Source organism: Lutjanus erythropterus, chromosome 18, assembly GCF_056507025.1.
Source record: "Lutjanus erythropterus isolate fLutEry1 chromosome 18, fLutEry1.hap2, whole genome shotgun sequence".
NCBI lineage: Eukaryota > Metazoa > Chordata > Actinopteri > Lutjaniformes > Lutjanidae > Lutjanus > Lutjanus erythropterus.
In genome coordinates this window covers 17,889,416-17,907,007 of record NC_139334.1, presented here as the reverse complement: position 1 = coordinate 17,907,007, position 17,592 = coordinate 17,889,416, and the positions used below count along the sequence as shown (strand labels likewise).

Here is a 17,592-nt window from a genome sequence, read left to right as displayed (position 1 = left end):
TGACTTTATGACTTATCATTTTGTGTGCATTTTGTTGTGAGTTGGCAATATTTTCATAATGTGGCTGTCATTTATTTAATTCAGGATCTAATTGTAAGCATTTAACAAAGGCAGCAAGTGCTCCAAAAATACTTCTAAAAAAAGAAGCAAGAAATACTGTAATTTTAGTAAGAAAACAATTAACAGATTTATTGACATTAGAGTTGATATGATTATGCTTATTCTGTAAATCAACCTAATCGGCCAAAATTTTGATTGCAGATCTTTAATAGAATTTTTTAGCCAACCTGCCAAATACTCTCAGATTCCAGTTTCTCCATTGTGAGAATAATCCTCAAAATTTTCTTGATCTTATGCGACAGCAAACTGGATGTATTTGTGTTTTAGACCCTTTAGACAAGTGATTTTAGACAAAACAAGTGATTTGAAGTGATGGGTTTTAGACAATTGTGATGGTAAAAAATGTGATTTGTCACTATCTGTGGACTTTTTAGAACGCAAACATTAGCTGCAGTTGCAGATTTTTTTTCAATTTTGATGACCAGGCTGCAATTTTTATTGCCTTTCACAAGTTTTACAAGTTTGCAAGCTTTTAGAACTGACTCATCAGATAGAAAGTGATCCTACCTGAGAACAGTAAGCTAAACATATGACCCCAGTCAAACTAATCCCCTAAAATCAGAAAACCAAGTCTGTCTAACTGTCTTAAAACCTCCTCAAATGTCTAAGTCGTGTCTCGGAGCTTTACTGTGGTCCAGACAATGTCAACTACAGATAACATGATTGACTGAAATGATTAAAAGTTCATTTGGCCTGGGTTTAGAGGACAGCACACTAAATTCCAGGCGCAAATTGCATTTTGTCTTTTCGCAGGGACTGCTAATGTAGTGTCTGATAGTGTCTGAGCCCTGATTTTAATCCTCCAGTCTTATAAAAAACATCTTCTGGCTTGTATTGTTTCAAGTCATCTAAAAGTAACAAAAACTGAAAAAAAGGTTGTATTTTGGTTCTTTAGAACAGAAAAAAAACACTATTTAAATTGCCTCCTCAGTGACTTCCACAAGAAAGAAAAGAATTTCAGGTAAATTTTCTCTTATGTCTTTCTACATTAATTGTCCCTTGAGAACTGTATATATTAAATGACATTCAATGTCTTTAAGTGGGGGAGGTGATCAGTGAAAGCAAATTTGTGACATAAATTCCCTCCTTCAAAGCTCAAAGGCTGTGTTCGTGTGAAGGGTAAAAGATCATGCAGTGATAAAAGGTTTTCCTGGCGGATAGACCTTGATTTCACACATGCCAATTATCTCTGGAGCTGAGGACCAATTAACTGCTGAACCTGTGGCCTCCTACACACCTGCACTAATCAATCAATTAACTAATTACATGAATATTTAATACTAGCTTTTTGGAATTGCCAATTACCACGGTTAGCTCAAGAGATATTACATTATAAGGAGACAGGTTCCCCAACAAAAATATGCATTTCCCTTTGAGAGAAATGCTTTTTTGCTAATTAGAAGCATTTTGTGACATTCATGGGCTTCAGACTCGGATAGTTGAACTTACTTCACTACATGCAATTTGGCATCTTCAAAGACTAAAATCCTCTTTCTCTCTTTTGTGGTTTTAGGCTGCCATCACGCACGCAAATGAACACTTCTAGAGAATTCACTTAGAGGATCATCCTGCATTTGGACAGCTGTCTTTTCACTACAGGGATTTGTCATTAAGGAATATATCCTCCCTTAAGAAAGAAAGGCTTTTTTTCTTCTTTATCCATTCACTGCTAATTTCCACCTGTCTTTCTGAGTGCCCAATGAAGGAATATTAATCTTGAATGACTTCTCACTATTCAGAGCTCACCAAAACCCATTTCATACCACCAGAGAATATCATAAGCTGTTTTGGCTGTCAGTTCAGACGTGGACCTAACCTTTGCCCTGTGAGAGTTGTTTTTTTTTTTCTCCTCATGAGGTCTGCACCAGTAAATCCCTTCAAATCTCATACACACAAACACCAAAGGCCACCAGGTACGCCCTCCTGTCACCCAATCTCTTCTAAACAGCACACCTCACTGCTCAGACCTGCTCCCACCAAAGCTGCAATTATATGAGTGCAGCCTAAAATGCCTCAGGCGTTTGCACCCCTATTCAATTCTCTCCTTTCTAATTACCACTGCCTTGGGACAGGTGAGGAGTCAGGGCTGATAAGATCTTTCCTTTTTACCTGTAGCCAAAACACACATGCACACACACACCCTAGCACAAACACCTACATTGGGAGGCCAAGATACACACACTCAAAAAGGCACCCGAGGTGATTTTCCTTTCTAATTATAATCTTCCAAAAAATGTTGAGAATTTGCTTTTAGACAAAGTTGTGTTTAGAGTAGAAAAGCTTGGCGGAGCTAGACGGTCTACTGAGGTGACTGAGGTCTTTAAGGTGTGGTTTTTCCAGAAAAGTAACTTGGCATTAAGATTGATCTTCTAATATTAAATGGAGACTTAGATCTTATCTGGTTACATATGTCATGTGAATAAAAATAAAGTTTGACTGAGAAACAATAATTATAATCACACAGAATCCCAGGGGAGAAAACTAGAATTGCCGCCTTGCAGCTGTATGCTGCTGCCAACCAGACAAGTTGCAGTTTACATCCATGTCTGTCCAGACGCATATACTGTAATATATGCAGCGAAGACTTTGAAGGAATTTAATAAAGTAAGTTAGGACTATATTGACATGTATGATCCCAGTGAATAATTCCCATTTAGAAATATGTTGTTTTCATGTAATAATGTATTTTTAGAGAGGAGAACTAAGGACTAATACAGGGTGCTTTTGCAGAAAAATATGACGTCAGTGTAAAGTTGACCCTTGACCTTTTGGGTATAAAATATCATCTGATTAGATTAGACTTGTGTATGAAATTAGCCGATAAATTCTTGTAGCCAAAACATGTTTTGTTAGGTCACGCTGACCTTGACTGTTGACCTTCAAATTCTAATCAGTTCATCTTTGAGTCCAAGTTGATACTGCATTCAGTATAATAAGATGGATTTGAGGTCACAGTGATCTTGACCTTTGACCTTCAAATCCAAATCAGTTCATCCTTGAGCCCCAGTTGACATTTGTGATAAATTTGAAGAAATTTCTTCAAAGCCTCTTTTTTCTGTCCATCTGTTCCTGAGATATCGAATTTGAGGGACACATACACGCATGCAACAACCAGAAAACGTGATCCATCTGGCCACGGCTGACGCCAGTGCAAAGGCATAAAAACAGGGATTCTGACATCATTGCCCCTCTGATGGGCATCTGACAAGTCATCTTATTTATTACGACAAAGTCCTTTATCATGAGACCATTAAAAATGAGAAATGGGTCCAGCAAATAAAGTACCAAAGATGAATGGCCTGACGAGTGCATTCCACAAGAGGTTATTTGAGCAGCGTTGAAAGATATGCAGAATATCTCCAACGCGCTGCTCTGCTCTGCGGGTCATCAGTCAGCCGTGGACCCCTTTTTCAACTGATTGCTACCAAAGGTGACAACAAGCACTTAACAGCACGTAAACAGTGTCTACATGATGATCTATCGCCGCGAGTAGTTTGAGAGTAAAAAGAACCATTTGTAGCCGTAATTATCATTTATCACTGGCACCGTCAAAAGGGATCCGGCTGCACTGTCAAGTAGATACAGGCAGGGATCTTAACATCATGTACCCACGAAAAGAAAAAGAAAACTTTTTTTTTTCTTTTACTCTCTCCTGTTATTCAGTAATCTGATCTTCCTGTCCTCGGGCTCCAAAACAGGCAGGTAGAGAGCAGGTGACACCACATTAACCTCTTCCCTCAGTGCTGAAGCAGTTGAAAACCGTAAATGAGAGATTTTAATCTTCGCTTCACGGACCGCGTATTCTGAGCTATGCATAAGCAGAGAATGCAGTGTTTCTCTCACACAATGGCGACATGCGCCGCTTATTGACAGGTTGCATTAATGTGCGGGGCAATCACCTGTGATTATTTCTCAACTGCCACCCCTCCCTCCACCCACCCAACACCACCGCACTGCACTCCCTTCACACCTCCTCTCTCTGCGCTTCTTATCTTTTCATATTGTTCTCTGCTTCAATACCTTCGCCGCTGGCACAAGTCTCAACACCGCTGCTAAGCCACAGATTGATGATTAGGGCATTACTCTGCTTGTCTCTCTTTTTCTCTCTGGTTACACCTCCCTTTCTCCTCCTCCTATCCCTCACTTATCCAAATTCTGGCCCTTCAATCCCCATGCCAAACACCACTTAACCAGCATGGCACCTCTGGAGAAAGAAGAAAGAGAGTATAAAGTAATAGCAGAAAGGAGGGGACATCAGACTGTCTCATTTATAAAATGGACTTGATCAGTTTTGATCTCAAGTATGACTAATGCAGAAAATCACATAAACGTTATTTATAATTGCTTACTTTGATGTGGACATGATTTTATCTCTAAGTCTAGACTTGACTTAAGTGATTTTCCTGCTGGTTATGTAGGCATGTAGCAGTTTGTGGTATATATCCAAACCTGTGGCGAACTTAACAGTAGCTTTATGAGCAATGTGACAGGAAGTATCACGGTGAACAATTAATAGCGACACACTCTCAAGTGTTTCACAGAATAATGTGTGTTTCCTGGCTTCAGTCTCCTCTACCTTGCTGTGATTTCATATTCCAAAGAAACTGCTTTTGGGCCATGCCTGTTCTTGACAAAACCCTCATTTTTGCTGCATTACATAATGAGAACTCACTGATTGTAAGGCAGGTGCCACCAGTTTTAAGTTAATTTGAGCTTTATACACTATTTTTCCTGAAGCGCTGAGGTTCTACCCAGGACCACTTGTTTCTGAAGAACCCTTTTTTTGAAGATAGAGGCCGTTATGTTTTTTTGTAAGACTAAGATTGCCATTAAGAACCTTTCTCATTCAAAGAACCCCAAGGATTGTGGAAATCCTTGAAGAACTCTTTTATCAAAGGTTCTATGCACCGTAATATAAAAGGGTTCTTGGGTCTCGATAAAACCCTTGTTGGCACCCTTAGACAGCGGAATGGGTCTGGATAGAACCCCAAGGAAGCGTACTGATTGGAATCATTGCACCATAGAAGGGTTCTTTGTAGAACCTCTCATGGGAGATTCTGCATGGAACCTTTCACAAATGGTTCTAGGTATAACCCTTCATGTTGAGATCTACGTAGAACTCTTTGTTAAAGTTCCAAGATTCTACCAAGATCTAAAAAATACTCCTATGGAGACAAGCCAAAGAACTATATATGGTTCTAGTTAGCACCTTTAGATCATATGTGCGTAAGTTATACATTTTCTTCCCAGAACCTGCATGAGCAAGTTTAGATTTTCCTCAGTATCTTTTATGAATCAAACTTAAGCACAGTCAGAAATTTTACTAAGACTAAGTTCAGGAACAACTCTAAGTTGCATAGTTTCATAAATAAGGCCCTGGCTGCCTGAGACACAAAATTGTGAGACACAAAAACTCACCGAAGGCAGCAACTTTGATGAGGATAGCATGGAGATCAGATGATATCATCTCAGAGAGCAGGGACTCTTGGTCTCGACGCCACAGGTAGGCCAGGGGCTGCAAACCTAGCCGCAAACATCTGGGGAACAGGTGAAAGACAAGAGGGAGAGCAGGAGGTTGAAGAAAGAGAAAGAGATGCAAAGTGGTTAATATTGAATATTTGCCAGCTTCAGAACAACTTCAAAGCCAACTGGTCTGGGCACCTTCTCCATTAGTGGGAGGGCTGCCACCCTGATAGGCTTGCAGGACATGCTCCCACCTGCTACCACTGCCAGCAGCTTCATTCAAAGACAAGACAAACATGAAAACTTCATCTTAAGCTGTGGCTTGCCTGTCGCATACACTTGAGTAAAACACACGCATCCACAGCAGGTATCCGGAGCCAAAAAGTCTGCACACAAATGTCTCTGGCTCAAGAAATGCCTGAGATGTTTATGTGTACGCATCTAGTGTGCATGAGGGGAAACAATAGCTGACTGACAGCAGGATTTGTTAATAAGAAAAGAGCTTTTGTGCTGCAATGTGTCCAGTCTGTGTAAGTTTAGAACAAGGCAGAACAAAGCGAGAGGACGGAAGGCAAAGAAAAACAAAGTGGGAAAAAGTAAAACAAGAACAAGAATAAGAAAGACATATGGGCCTGTGTCACAAGGAAACCATCTCATCTTTCTGTGAACAAGCAGAAATGGAAAAACACACACATACTTTGAACAAGTAGTAGTACAGACATTGTGTAAAAAATGACTCTGGTAGAAGAAGTAGCCCTGATTCAACTTCTCTACTCTACAGACTCTGAAATGTTCTCAAAGTATAAAAGAAAAAGCACAAATTTCTACCGCTTGTCTCTGTCCAAAGCTAACTGAATCTCACATTTCCTCTGTGGCTTCTTCACTTGTTGGTTTCATCTCGTTATGCCTTTTATTAATTTTTTCATCTGGATGGATACACCAAAGAATTATCTTTTCTGTGTTGTTGCCGCATCTATTTAGGTTGAACATGGTCCTGATGTTGGTAGTGATGTTCGGACACAATCTTTCCTTCCCCATACCGATTCCAATATCTTAACTTTGCATATCAACCTATACAAGGTATGGCTCTCATTAAAAATATATATATTAGTTTTTAACAGCTGTATACAACTATCCCTGTATTATTATTGTTATTAATTAATTAATAAATTAAGAATATTTAGATGTATTATTTACATTTTATTATACTAAAATTTTATTGATAACCTTCAAAGCTCTACTTGACCAGGCCCCGAATTATATCAAAGCTCTTCTAACCCCTTATGAGCCCGGGCGTCCTCTCAGATCAGCAGATGTGGATTTCTGATTGTCCCCAGAGCCCGACTGCCTACGGATGGTGATCAGGCTTGTGCAGTCCTGGATTACCTGCTGAGATTAGGCCTGCAACATCTATCACTGCTATAAATCTCTTCTTAAAACACTCTCTTTTTAGATAAGTTTTTTTTTTTATCTTTGTTTGAATTTAATCTCTTTTCATGCTATTTGTGCAAAGGTTCATTTAATTTATTGTGTTTTATCATTTAATTATGTTGTGAAGCACTTTGTGAATGTGTTGAGAAAAGTGCTATATAAATTAAGTTTACTATTATTAACATATGTGTATACATTGTTTTTTTTAGAATTTTTTTCATATTATGCCTATAAACTAAAGTCACAAGTCTGTTTTTGAAAATGTAATGAGTAGAAAGTAGTAAAAGGAGTAAAAGGAAAAGGTTCGGAAGTAACAAATTATTTGTACTTTGTTAGTTCACACCTCTGTGAATAACACTGCTGTGTTTCATTTATAATGGGAATGTGCATTTTTTTATATGAACAAAAATCACATGACACTTATGAAACAATAAGTTTCATTCCTTTCCTTGCAAACATAAAAAAAGAGCCACATCATAAAATCAAAGCTCGTCTAAATAAAACGGCTCAAACAAAACTAAGTGTGTGTGTGTGTTTAAACAAAACTCTGTCCCAGTCTAGAACACACAGTGAGGTAAAGACTACAGAGGATGTACTCTTTTCCTTCAGTGGACCACAGAGTGTGCGTCATTCGAGTTCAGAGGCCTAAACACAGTGTGTGTGTGTGTGTGTGTGTGTGTGAACTTTAGTTAGAAAGTGTGTTCTCCATCATGAGTGTGCGTGTGTTTGACTTACACATTTTCCACGCGGACCCTCTGGTAATCGGAGAGAATGGCCCCTACAGACACTGCCTCGACACCCTCCTTTTCCTGTGGGGAGGAAAAGATGGAGGAAACTCAACCACAAAGATTTCTTGCCTTTTCCATTATATAGTTATGTGCAACGTGCACTGTAACAGCAACATGATGTCAGTGTCCCACGGGGCCAAATACTCCTTTGCTCAACCTACAATGGTATCCCAAAGTGGTATCTGAACAAAACCACACAAACACATGCAAACATATACACACAGAAAACAGACATTCCTGACGGCTCTTTCCTTTCATTGGACCGCAGTCCTGTGGGGATGTTTACACTCTGGTCCTATCAAGGCCTTTATGGCCCAGCCCATATCCCCTGAAGGTTTGTGAGTGTGTGACTGGAGGCACAACTAGAGGCAGTTCCTGGACCTTATCAGAAGTCTAGTGCGAGCGGGAGATGAGTGTGTCTGGCCACAGCTTCCATCCCTACACACACACACGCACATATACATACACCCAGCTGGAAGATGGAACCGCAGTGACAACTTGAAGTATCAGTGGAGCATTGTGTCTGTGAGTGGCATGTATCTTTAATATTGCTGAGGGCTAATCTAATTGCTTTTCATATCGTATTCATATTTCAGAAACAGTGCGACAACTATGCACTCGAGAGATACTGACACAGCCTTGAGATGCGTTCAGTCTTCTCTCACAGAAAAAAAAACACAGACTCAATCCAGAGTGACACACACAAACAAACACAAGTGGTGCATGCTCATACACACATAGACATACACTCTTAGAAATAAGGGTTCCAAACCGGTTCTTTCTGAAGGGCTGAGGTTCTACCCAGAGCTTTTTGCTTCCGAAGAACCTGTTTTTGAAGTAAGGGTTCATCAAGGGATTTTCATAAAACTAAGGGTTCCATTAAGAACCCTTTTTGGAAGACAGAGTTTGATTATGGGTTTTTCCCTTGGTATCTAAAAGGGTTCTTGGCGAAATCCCCTGGGTGGGTTCTTGTTAGCACCCTTACATGGTGCTAAAGATTTTGGACAGAACCCCCAGAGAAACTTCACGTGGAACCATTACACCATAGAAGGTTTCTCCCTTAGAACCTCTCATAGGGGTTTTGTTGGAACCTTTTGCAAATGGTTCTAAAAACCTTTTATGTTGCCTTCTAGGTAGAACTTTCTGAAAGGGTTCCAAGACTGTAAAAATAAAAAACAATTGAGAAATTCTCTCAAAAATTCCCTGTGGGGTCTAGACAACCCAGAGAAAGTTCTGGTTGGAAGGGTTCTCCTTTAGAATCTCTCATAGTGGGTTCTGGGTGAAACAGATGGTTCCATGTATAACCCTTTATGGTGGGTTCTGGGCAGAAGCCTCTGAAACGATTCCAAGTGGAACCTTTATAAAAGGTTCTATCAGAAACCAAAAAGAGTTCTCCTATGGGAACAAGCCAAATAACCCTTTAAGGTTCTAGTAAGCACCTTTATTTCTACGAGTGTACACAGACATACATACACAACCCCCCTCCCCTGCCACCATGCCCCTCCCCTGCAGACACACACCTGCAGATTCATTAGAACATTACATGGGCTGTAATTAGAATGAGAGGCAAGGGTAGAAGCAGTGGAGGGATGCACAAGTCTCCAGTAAATTACCTTGTAGCCATTATCAATTTCCCTGGCTACTGGTCCTTAAGATAACCCCCCACCCCTCCTTCTCCCTGTGGTCCCTTCCTGCAATTTTTCTCTGCCTGATAAACATGCTGATTAAAGCGAACAGCGTGTAAACCTTTGATACTTTCCTAAATGAAATCCATGCCCTGCCTGGGGCCTGACGCTGCGACGCACTGTGTCTAGCACACACACACAGCTCCACGTAGGCGTGCCAGCTAATCAGATAAAGGATGTGCTCTGTGTGTGTGTGTGTGTGAGTGTGTGTGGTGTTTACGGTGCAGCAGAGGATGTGAGGTATAAAGCTAAAGCTAAACACGTACAGACAAATACACAACTGGAATTTAACTCTTTGACCTAAAGTTAAACACCAACAGATCTTAACATGGGATTCTGTACTCAAGTTTTAATATCTCTCCAACATGTCCAACACTGAAATATACATTACAGTCAATTCCACTGCCCAGTGACAGTAATTAAGTCAGACTGATAACATTTCAGCCCAGCACAGAGTGAAGGGGGCTGCAGGCAGTGTCATGTAATTCTAGGTAAGCCTCAGGGCCAGCACTCTATTCTAATACAATGATAACCTTTTCCCTAAATACAACTGTCACTTCCTAAAGAGGCATATTAGGAGGTAAAGAGTCGGATAAGGGGAGACAGAGGGAAAGAGAAAGAAGAAGAGATGAGAGTGTTGAAGGAGTGCGCTACATCAACACCAATTTGGTCCCTCGGCTTGCAAATTTGGCAGGACCAGACTTGGCCTGACAGAACAACAGAGCATCAGAGCAACAGCAAACAACATCCTGGCCTTGTGTTAGCGTCTCTGTCTCCCTCCGTCTCACCTTCTCTGAGTGTTGTTGGTACTTGGGCCTCTGAGTTTTGGATCAACTTCAATTAGGGTGTTACTTCACCCTCAGGTCATCATTTTAACAAGCGCAAATTCGCAATACCTGCAACCAGCGTACATGCATGCATCCACTTGACCTCCATGGCTAAAGTATAAGGAATGGGACTGAGTCACACCGATGGAAACAGGAACTCTGTCCCAAATTCAATGACACCTGCCACAAGGTTCTATGACAATCAATTCATGAGTCATGAAATGGGACATGGATAAAAATTCATTAGACTGGTTATGCTACGTTAATCCATTAAGAAGTTATGCACCTTTTTATTATAGGCCACCCCCACTGCCACACCCTCTTTTAGCCAGTTGGCTTGAACAGTTAATCAGCCGTCCTTTGTCTGATCAACCTTTCCATAAAGTCTGTGAATCCATTTGGAAGTTATACTCCTTTTTGCGATAGGTCACTCCTATTTCCAAGCCCCCTTTTAGGAAATTGGCCTGAACACAAACAAACACCTTCACACACTTGACCTTCATGCCAAATGTCAGACTCTTGTGGCTGCGAAAGGTGGGGATTTTTTTTTGTGGACTGACCGACTGACAGAGTGACCTATAGAGCTGCTGGTCGCATCTTAAAATGAGCTAAAACGTAGGCAAAGGGGTTGAGGAGGGGTGTGGTGGTGTGCACAGGACAACCACTGTAGGGTGCATAGCCTCATGGCTACTTAGCAGGTAATGAGACAGACCAGAGAGACTGAACAATGCTCAGAGCAGCAGTAACAGCAAGTGGTCAAAGCTAACAAACTGTGGGCAGCCGCTGTCAGACCCTGTGTCTGCAGACAAACACTGGAAACACAGAGAAGTGTTGGTGACAGTTTTGATCGTCACTAGAAGCACATTTGTGGCTCTTTTGGTTAAAGTTTTTATTTTGTACCTGAGCTATAGCAAGCCAAGCTAATGCTAGCAGCTCAGACAGGCTTCTCTCTCTGCTGTGTGTTTGTGTTTGGGTCAATACGTAGCCTTAGCCCTGCTGTTTATCATGGCAAGAATTCAGTGCCATGGGACTTCTAAAGCCTTCAAAAGTATGGGGGCCTGGTAAGTCAGTTTGTAGAGCCTTCACCCCATGTACTGAGGCTGTGAGGCCTCTGGAGTGGTCGTGGTTTCAATTCCCACTTACGGCCCTTGCAGCATGTCATTCCCCACTCTTCCTCCCTCTTTCCTGCCATATCTTTAGCTGTTAGCTTTTTTTTTTCTTTTAAACAGCCATCAAAAGGTAGAAATACTACGTGGAGTGTTAGGAAAAAATTGTGCAAATGCCTGTGAATGATGAGTTGACTGTCTTTTTTATCCTCGTCCTGTACTGTTCACTGTGTTACATGTTTATCTATGTCCTTTTTTTTTAACTTTCTTCTCCTACCGTTCACTGTGACAAGTGTTTGATGACGTCTTTGTAACCTTTGTACTGTATTGCCCATTCTGATGTATTTAAGACTGTCTTTCTACATACATTCTCTTTTGTGCTGTTTATTGCAGTGTCTGACTGCCTTTTTTCCTGTCTTGATCTGTATACTGTATATTGCTGTGTTGCTTCTGGCTTGCAAAGTAATTTGCCCTTTGGGATCATAATAAAGTTCAACTTCAAGTTCAACTTGATTTAAAACAGTGGCTGGCAGTTTGAGCCATTTGAAATGCTGATTTCCTTAAATAAATTTATGAAGAAATGACAATTTTAACACCAGCATTGATGTCTTTCTTCACATTACAGTAACATAATTTAGTTTACAGCTCAAAAATATGGTCAAGTGTGTGTGTGCGTACCTATTCAAATGGTTTCTCTTTTCACTGACTCTCATTACATTACATCATGCAGTCCAGGCATGCTCGCCACTAATGATAACACTAGACAAATTTCTCACACATCCCCCTTGTTTTCAGTGGAGACTCTAGCTAGTAGACCTTTTGGCAAACAGCACTGGAAATGCTGGAAATGATGATTATTTTTGGATGCGGTTATGTTTTCGTCGCTATTATAGCTATCACCAGGAGACAGGCAGGAATGAGGGGGCAGCTAATGCTGCTCTGGACGCGATTTGACAAATTCTAGACATACTTTCTCATCCGCTGTGGGAAAGGTGGGATAAATTATGGTGAAGAAGTGGTATATGCATGTATAAATCTGAATTGATGGATTTTATGGGAATTGTTCCATGTGTATTCATGATGCCATAAAAAATACAAACTTTGATTTTATGGTGGCTGAAAAATTTATCAAAATGGTTTATAGTGGGAATACCTGACAAAGCGACAAGGTAGCTCATGAAGCGCAGTATTCTAATAAATAATAATAAAATCTTTATGAGAGCTATCTAGCTAAACGATGTTTTGACTGCATTAAAGGTGGAATCCGGGTAAGAAGCTAACATAACGATAAATCAAAGCAGAGGTCATCAGGACTCTTGTGACCCGCAAGCCACTTTTCTTTCTTCATGACTGTTGGCACAAGATCCGAAGAAAGAGCTCCCTGCCCGCCCCGATTCCATGTCACTTTTCTTTTTTCAACGTTTAATGACCCTAGCTCATTAAAGGAAGCTTCACCTGATCCAGGACCCGAGGCCCTGCATTAACTCACGCCCAGAGCGGGACTAATTCTGGCGTGGCGTTGTGCAACAGTGCAACCCCCTAGCAGCCCCTTCAGAGGCAGACTAAACAAAGGCCTGGCCTGGCTTCCCCTGTCCTCTCCAGCAGGCAGAAAAGCTATTAATGAGGATCTATGGCCCAGAGCAATGGAAGCCCTCAGTCCCCCCAGCCATGTCCATCAGGGTACTTAGCCCCATGCAGTCATTAACTTCTGTTACTAATTGTCAAATTCATTAAACTAATCCTTCCCCAACATCCGGATGTCTCCCGTGGAAATAGATGGAGAGGCCTGAGTTATTAAGATGTCAGCTGTGGGGAAGATTAAGGCCAGCAGACATGCTCCACAAAGAAACGATACGGCCATTAAACTCTATATCAAGGTAGTGCGTGTGATATACTTTGTAATTATATATACATTCATCTTGGTAAGAGAGTAAAAGAGTGGTTCAAATGTATTCACAGTCACAGACATGCCTTTAGTCAAGATATGTATCTGCCCCAAAGATACATACACGTCGACAATCATAAAGCAAAAGAATTCAGCTTCAGAATGCGGCGATTTTATCAGCTTAAAGGTACTTACGCACGCCACACACTCAGTCTGGGTAATATTCAACAGTCAAAGCCATTAGCAGCAACCAAGGCAATTAGAAAGCCATAAAATATTAAAAATTCAATATTCATATTCATATGGAATACATCAGAACCCTCATTAGCTCTTTCTCAATGGCTGTCACAATGAGGTCTTAATTATACACCCTAACAATACAAAGCTCCATTTTGCAAAATGGTGGGTTTCCAGCATGCCTGCTTCAGCCTGTTCTGACAACTAGGAAGCCGGCGTTGGCAGATCTTGGCTATTACAGAAACAAGGCCACAAATTTCCATCACAAAATCCTCTTTTAATCGAGTCCAAAGTTGTTGACATGTACTTTCTATTATATTACTGCCTCCTGTATGTAGCATGTGTGTGTGGGATGGCAGCGAGGCGGGGGACGAGGACAAAGTGGAGAAATTAATTAAAGTGGTTTGAATGACAGTTTGCTCAAGGGTACCCGGCTACACTTTTAGACAACAAGGGTTCCAAAAGGGTTCTTCCTGAAGGGCTGCGGTTCTACCAAGAACCGTTTGCTTGTGAGGAACCCTTTTTGAAGAAAGGGGTTTGTTAAAGGTTCTGTGTAAGAACCGCTTTTGGAATAAAGACAGAAGAAATCTTTCGTCAAGGGTTCTTTGTACTATAATATAAAAGAGTTTCAGTAGAATCCCCTGGATGGGTTCTAGACAAAGCCCCTGGAAACTAAAAAGATTCCTGGTCGGACCCCCTGAATATGTTCTAGATACCATGTGAATATATAAAGTTTCTAAATAGAATCTCCTTGGTTGTTCTAGATATAACCCCTAGAATATAAAAAGATTCTAGGTAGAACCTGAGTGGATTCTAAATAAAACCTTTGGAACATAAAAAGGTTCCTGGTAGAACTCCCTGAGTGTCATCCAGATAAAACCCCTGGAATATAAAAAAGGTTTGTAGTAGAACCCCATGACTGGATTCTAGATAAATCCCCTGAAATATAAATAGGTTCTTAGGTGGAAGCCCCTGGGTGGGCTCATGTTAATGGTGGACCGGAACCATTACAACAAAAATGGGTTCTCTGTAGAACTTCTCATAGGGGGCTCTGGGATGAAACCTTTCACAGATGGCTATCAGGAGAACCCTTTATGTTGGGTTCTAAGTAAAACTCTCTCCAAGTTGAATATTTATTAAAAAAGTGTTCTCTTATGAGAACAACCTGAAGAACCCTTTAAGGTTCTAGTTAGCACTTTTATTTCTGAGGGTGTACCATTGCAAGCTTTCCATTGCCATATCCGCACTGTCATATCGACACTACCTCTAACCCCACATCCCTTCCCCCTTCTCCTCGCCATCTCTCCCCTTCATTCCTCGCTCCCAGGATCCATCAAGTAAGTGACTGGACGCGACGCGGTTTTAATGTTCTCTCCATTAGATCAGCTCTGGGCCTGTTGTAATGTAATGGGATTGTTCTCCCCTTGTTCCCCTGCACGGTGGGAACACGGCAAGGGGGTTGGACCTTGTTGTAGCAGCTCAAGTAGATGTGGTACAGGGGATAGGGCCAGCTAGGGTCAAGCGATTGTGTTTAATGTAATGCGGACAGAGTCCCGGGGCGTGTTGGGCTGTCCTGACAACTCAGACATGCCAAACTGACAGGAAGCTTAGCGTGAGCTTAGTAGGAGGAGACACTGGTTATTTGTTTTAAATCAGCTTCCTCATTACCATTCTGTACGGACAGTTATACTCCAAGGTGACTCCTAGAGATGGCGAACGAACAGAAGAGGCGTGCACAAGATACAAGATATAGTTTGTACCAATTATAATGTTTTAAGTTACACCCAATGCTCGTAAGATTATATGCTACTTATATATACTAAGGCCAAAACACTATGTACAATGTCTGATCCATCAAAATAAAGCAATAAATGGACATGCAAGCTTAGCAAATGTCTTTGTAAAGCAAACATCAGCCAAAACCTTGTTCTAAAAGGCTTTCAGAGACATCCCCTTTGGTAAATTGGTGGGGCTGTCTGTTTGAAGGAGCTGTTGAAAGACGGGCTCTTCCTTTGTGCTCATGGATGGGCTGGCGAGATGACTCACCACGTGTCAGTCCTCAACCATACAGAGCGGTAGAATAAGAAAAACAAACCGCTCACAAAGCCAGCTGCTCATAAACCTAAATACCCCGACCGGTTCCTGAGATGATGCAGGTCAGAGTTATGAGAAGGGCAGAGAGGAAGCAGAATAGGGGAAAGTATTATCCTCCGCTGAGGCCGACATGCAGGTGTGACCAGTCAGCAGAGGATATGACATGAGACATTGTCTCATCAGCGTGTTGAGTGAGGAACGCTTATCAGCCTGCAGCAATGTGACAAGTGACAGGCTGGTGTGCAATGATTTGGGTCCAGGGGCAGATTTAGTCATTTTGGGACCTGGGGCAAACACAGACATGGGGCCTTCCACATCCCTCCTCCTTTTTCAATCCATGAATAAATAATAAGTAATAAAATTAAACTTATATTTATAGTCCCACGGCCTCCTGAAAGAAGCTGTTCTGAAGTCTGGTGGTACAGCAATGGATACTTCTGTACCTCTTGCCAGGCAGCAGCAGGGTGAACAGGCTGCAGTGGGATGGGTATCATCTTTTAATATCTTTTCACTTCCTTCTTTTTTCAGCAAAGCTGAGGTAGCTTCCCTTCATTTTTCAACAGTTTGTACACGATGACAAGCAGTTTGTTTACATGAGTTGGATACTGTTTTCTTGAATCATTCATCCAGATGCGCAATGAGATCATAGAATAGTCCAATGTAGTAGGGAGCCCCTTAAGACAATTATGAATTAAGCATTCCAGGGTTCCACATTAACTATGGCCTGATGGCCCATGGCCACAAAAAAATCCTCTGTAGCCACCAAATATTCCATGTGTCATGAGCCTTTGCCAATGCAAAGTTACAGTTCCACAAGCATCTCAATTCCATCAGGCTGTTTAGCTCAACATGCTACAAAAACAGGAAACAGTACTCATCACCAGCGAGCTACCAATATGTCTGGGTTACTGAAGTATGAGTTTACTGATCAAATTTCACAGGGGTGAATGGAAGCAGGAGTTTAAGTGACTAGAACATGACACATCTCATGATGTAATGTACGGAGATATGCGCCACCAATTTCCTCAACTAGCCTTAACTTGTTTTTACATGTCAAAAAAAAAGTTGAGAAAACTCAACGTGAATCAAACTCAAGTCTAACAAGCTTTGAAATAAACTAAACAAAGGTCTGAAACTCAAAGATCTAAAGAAGGAAAGTGAATTATCTCAACAAAACTATTAGTTGGAAAAACTTCAAAAAGAGTTTGAGTTGGACTCAAAAATCTTTGAGTTGCAGTGAACTCAACTTTTTCATTTGTACAGTGCATTTAAGGCCCCAAAAATGTACTTAGGCCACCAAATTTTGTGGCTTGACGAAAATATGAGTGTCTCTTCCTGTATTCTGATGCTGTTTTAGTGTATGGGTTTTTAAAAAGACATAATTAATTAGAAAAAAAAAGTTTAAAAAAAAAAACTTTCTCAACCATAAGTTTATGAGGCATTTTATGGGGCCCTTGGTAGCTTGGGGCCTACGGCAGTTGACAGCAGCCTTTGCCTAATAGTAAGTACCTCTCTGTTTGGGGGAAGAATGAAGAAGAAGCTTCAAAGATTTAATCCTTGGAGGTACACTACTACTGCAGCTTTTCATGGCTGAGTTTGTATTTGTACAGTGTCTCTAGCCTGAAGTTTACACACACATACACATACCCACACACACTCTTTAGTCTTGGATAGTGATTCATTTACAATGACAGAGCTGTTTTCAGTGATAGAGCCTGAGCATAAATATGCCATGCCGCACAGCTGGAAAATGTAGAAATTCATCAGGGTTAAAAAGTAGAGAGATTAACGTTTCACGAGCTTCCTCTCAGATATATATGGTTACGTAAACACAGGCGCAGCCAGTCGTCAGGCAGGGAGGGAGAGGGCCATGGCCAAAGCAAGCACAAAGCCCTAGTTTCAGCAGGCCAAGGACAAGGAGGCTTTCCATATCTACACGCATGGAAAACTAAATGT

At 41.2% G+C, this 17,592-nt stretch overlaps 1 protein-coding gene across 1 annotated transcript in view; it reads right to left on the bottom strand.

Moving 5' to 3' along the window:
• Positions 1–17,592, bottom strand: part of dph6 (diphthamine biosynthesis 6) — an 84,678-nt gene that overhangs the window by 52,682 nt on the left and 14,404 nt on the right. The window contains exons 4-5 of the mRNA XM_084742408.1: positions 7,750–7,823; positions 5,539–5,657 (exon numbers count right to left, since the gene is read on the bottom strand). Coding sequence (XP_084598534.1) covers positions 5,539–5,657; positions 7,750–7,823 — 193 coding nt within the window. The remainder of the gene's footprint in view (positions 1–5,538; positions 5,658–7,749; positions 7,824–17,592) is intronic.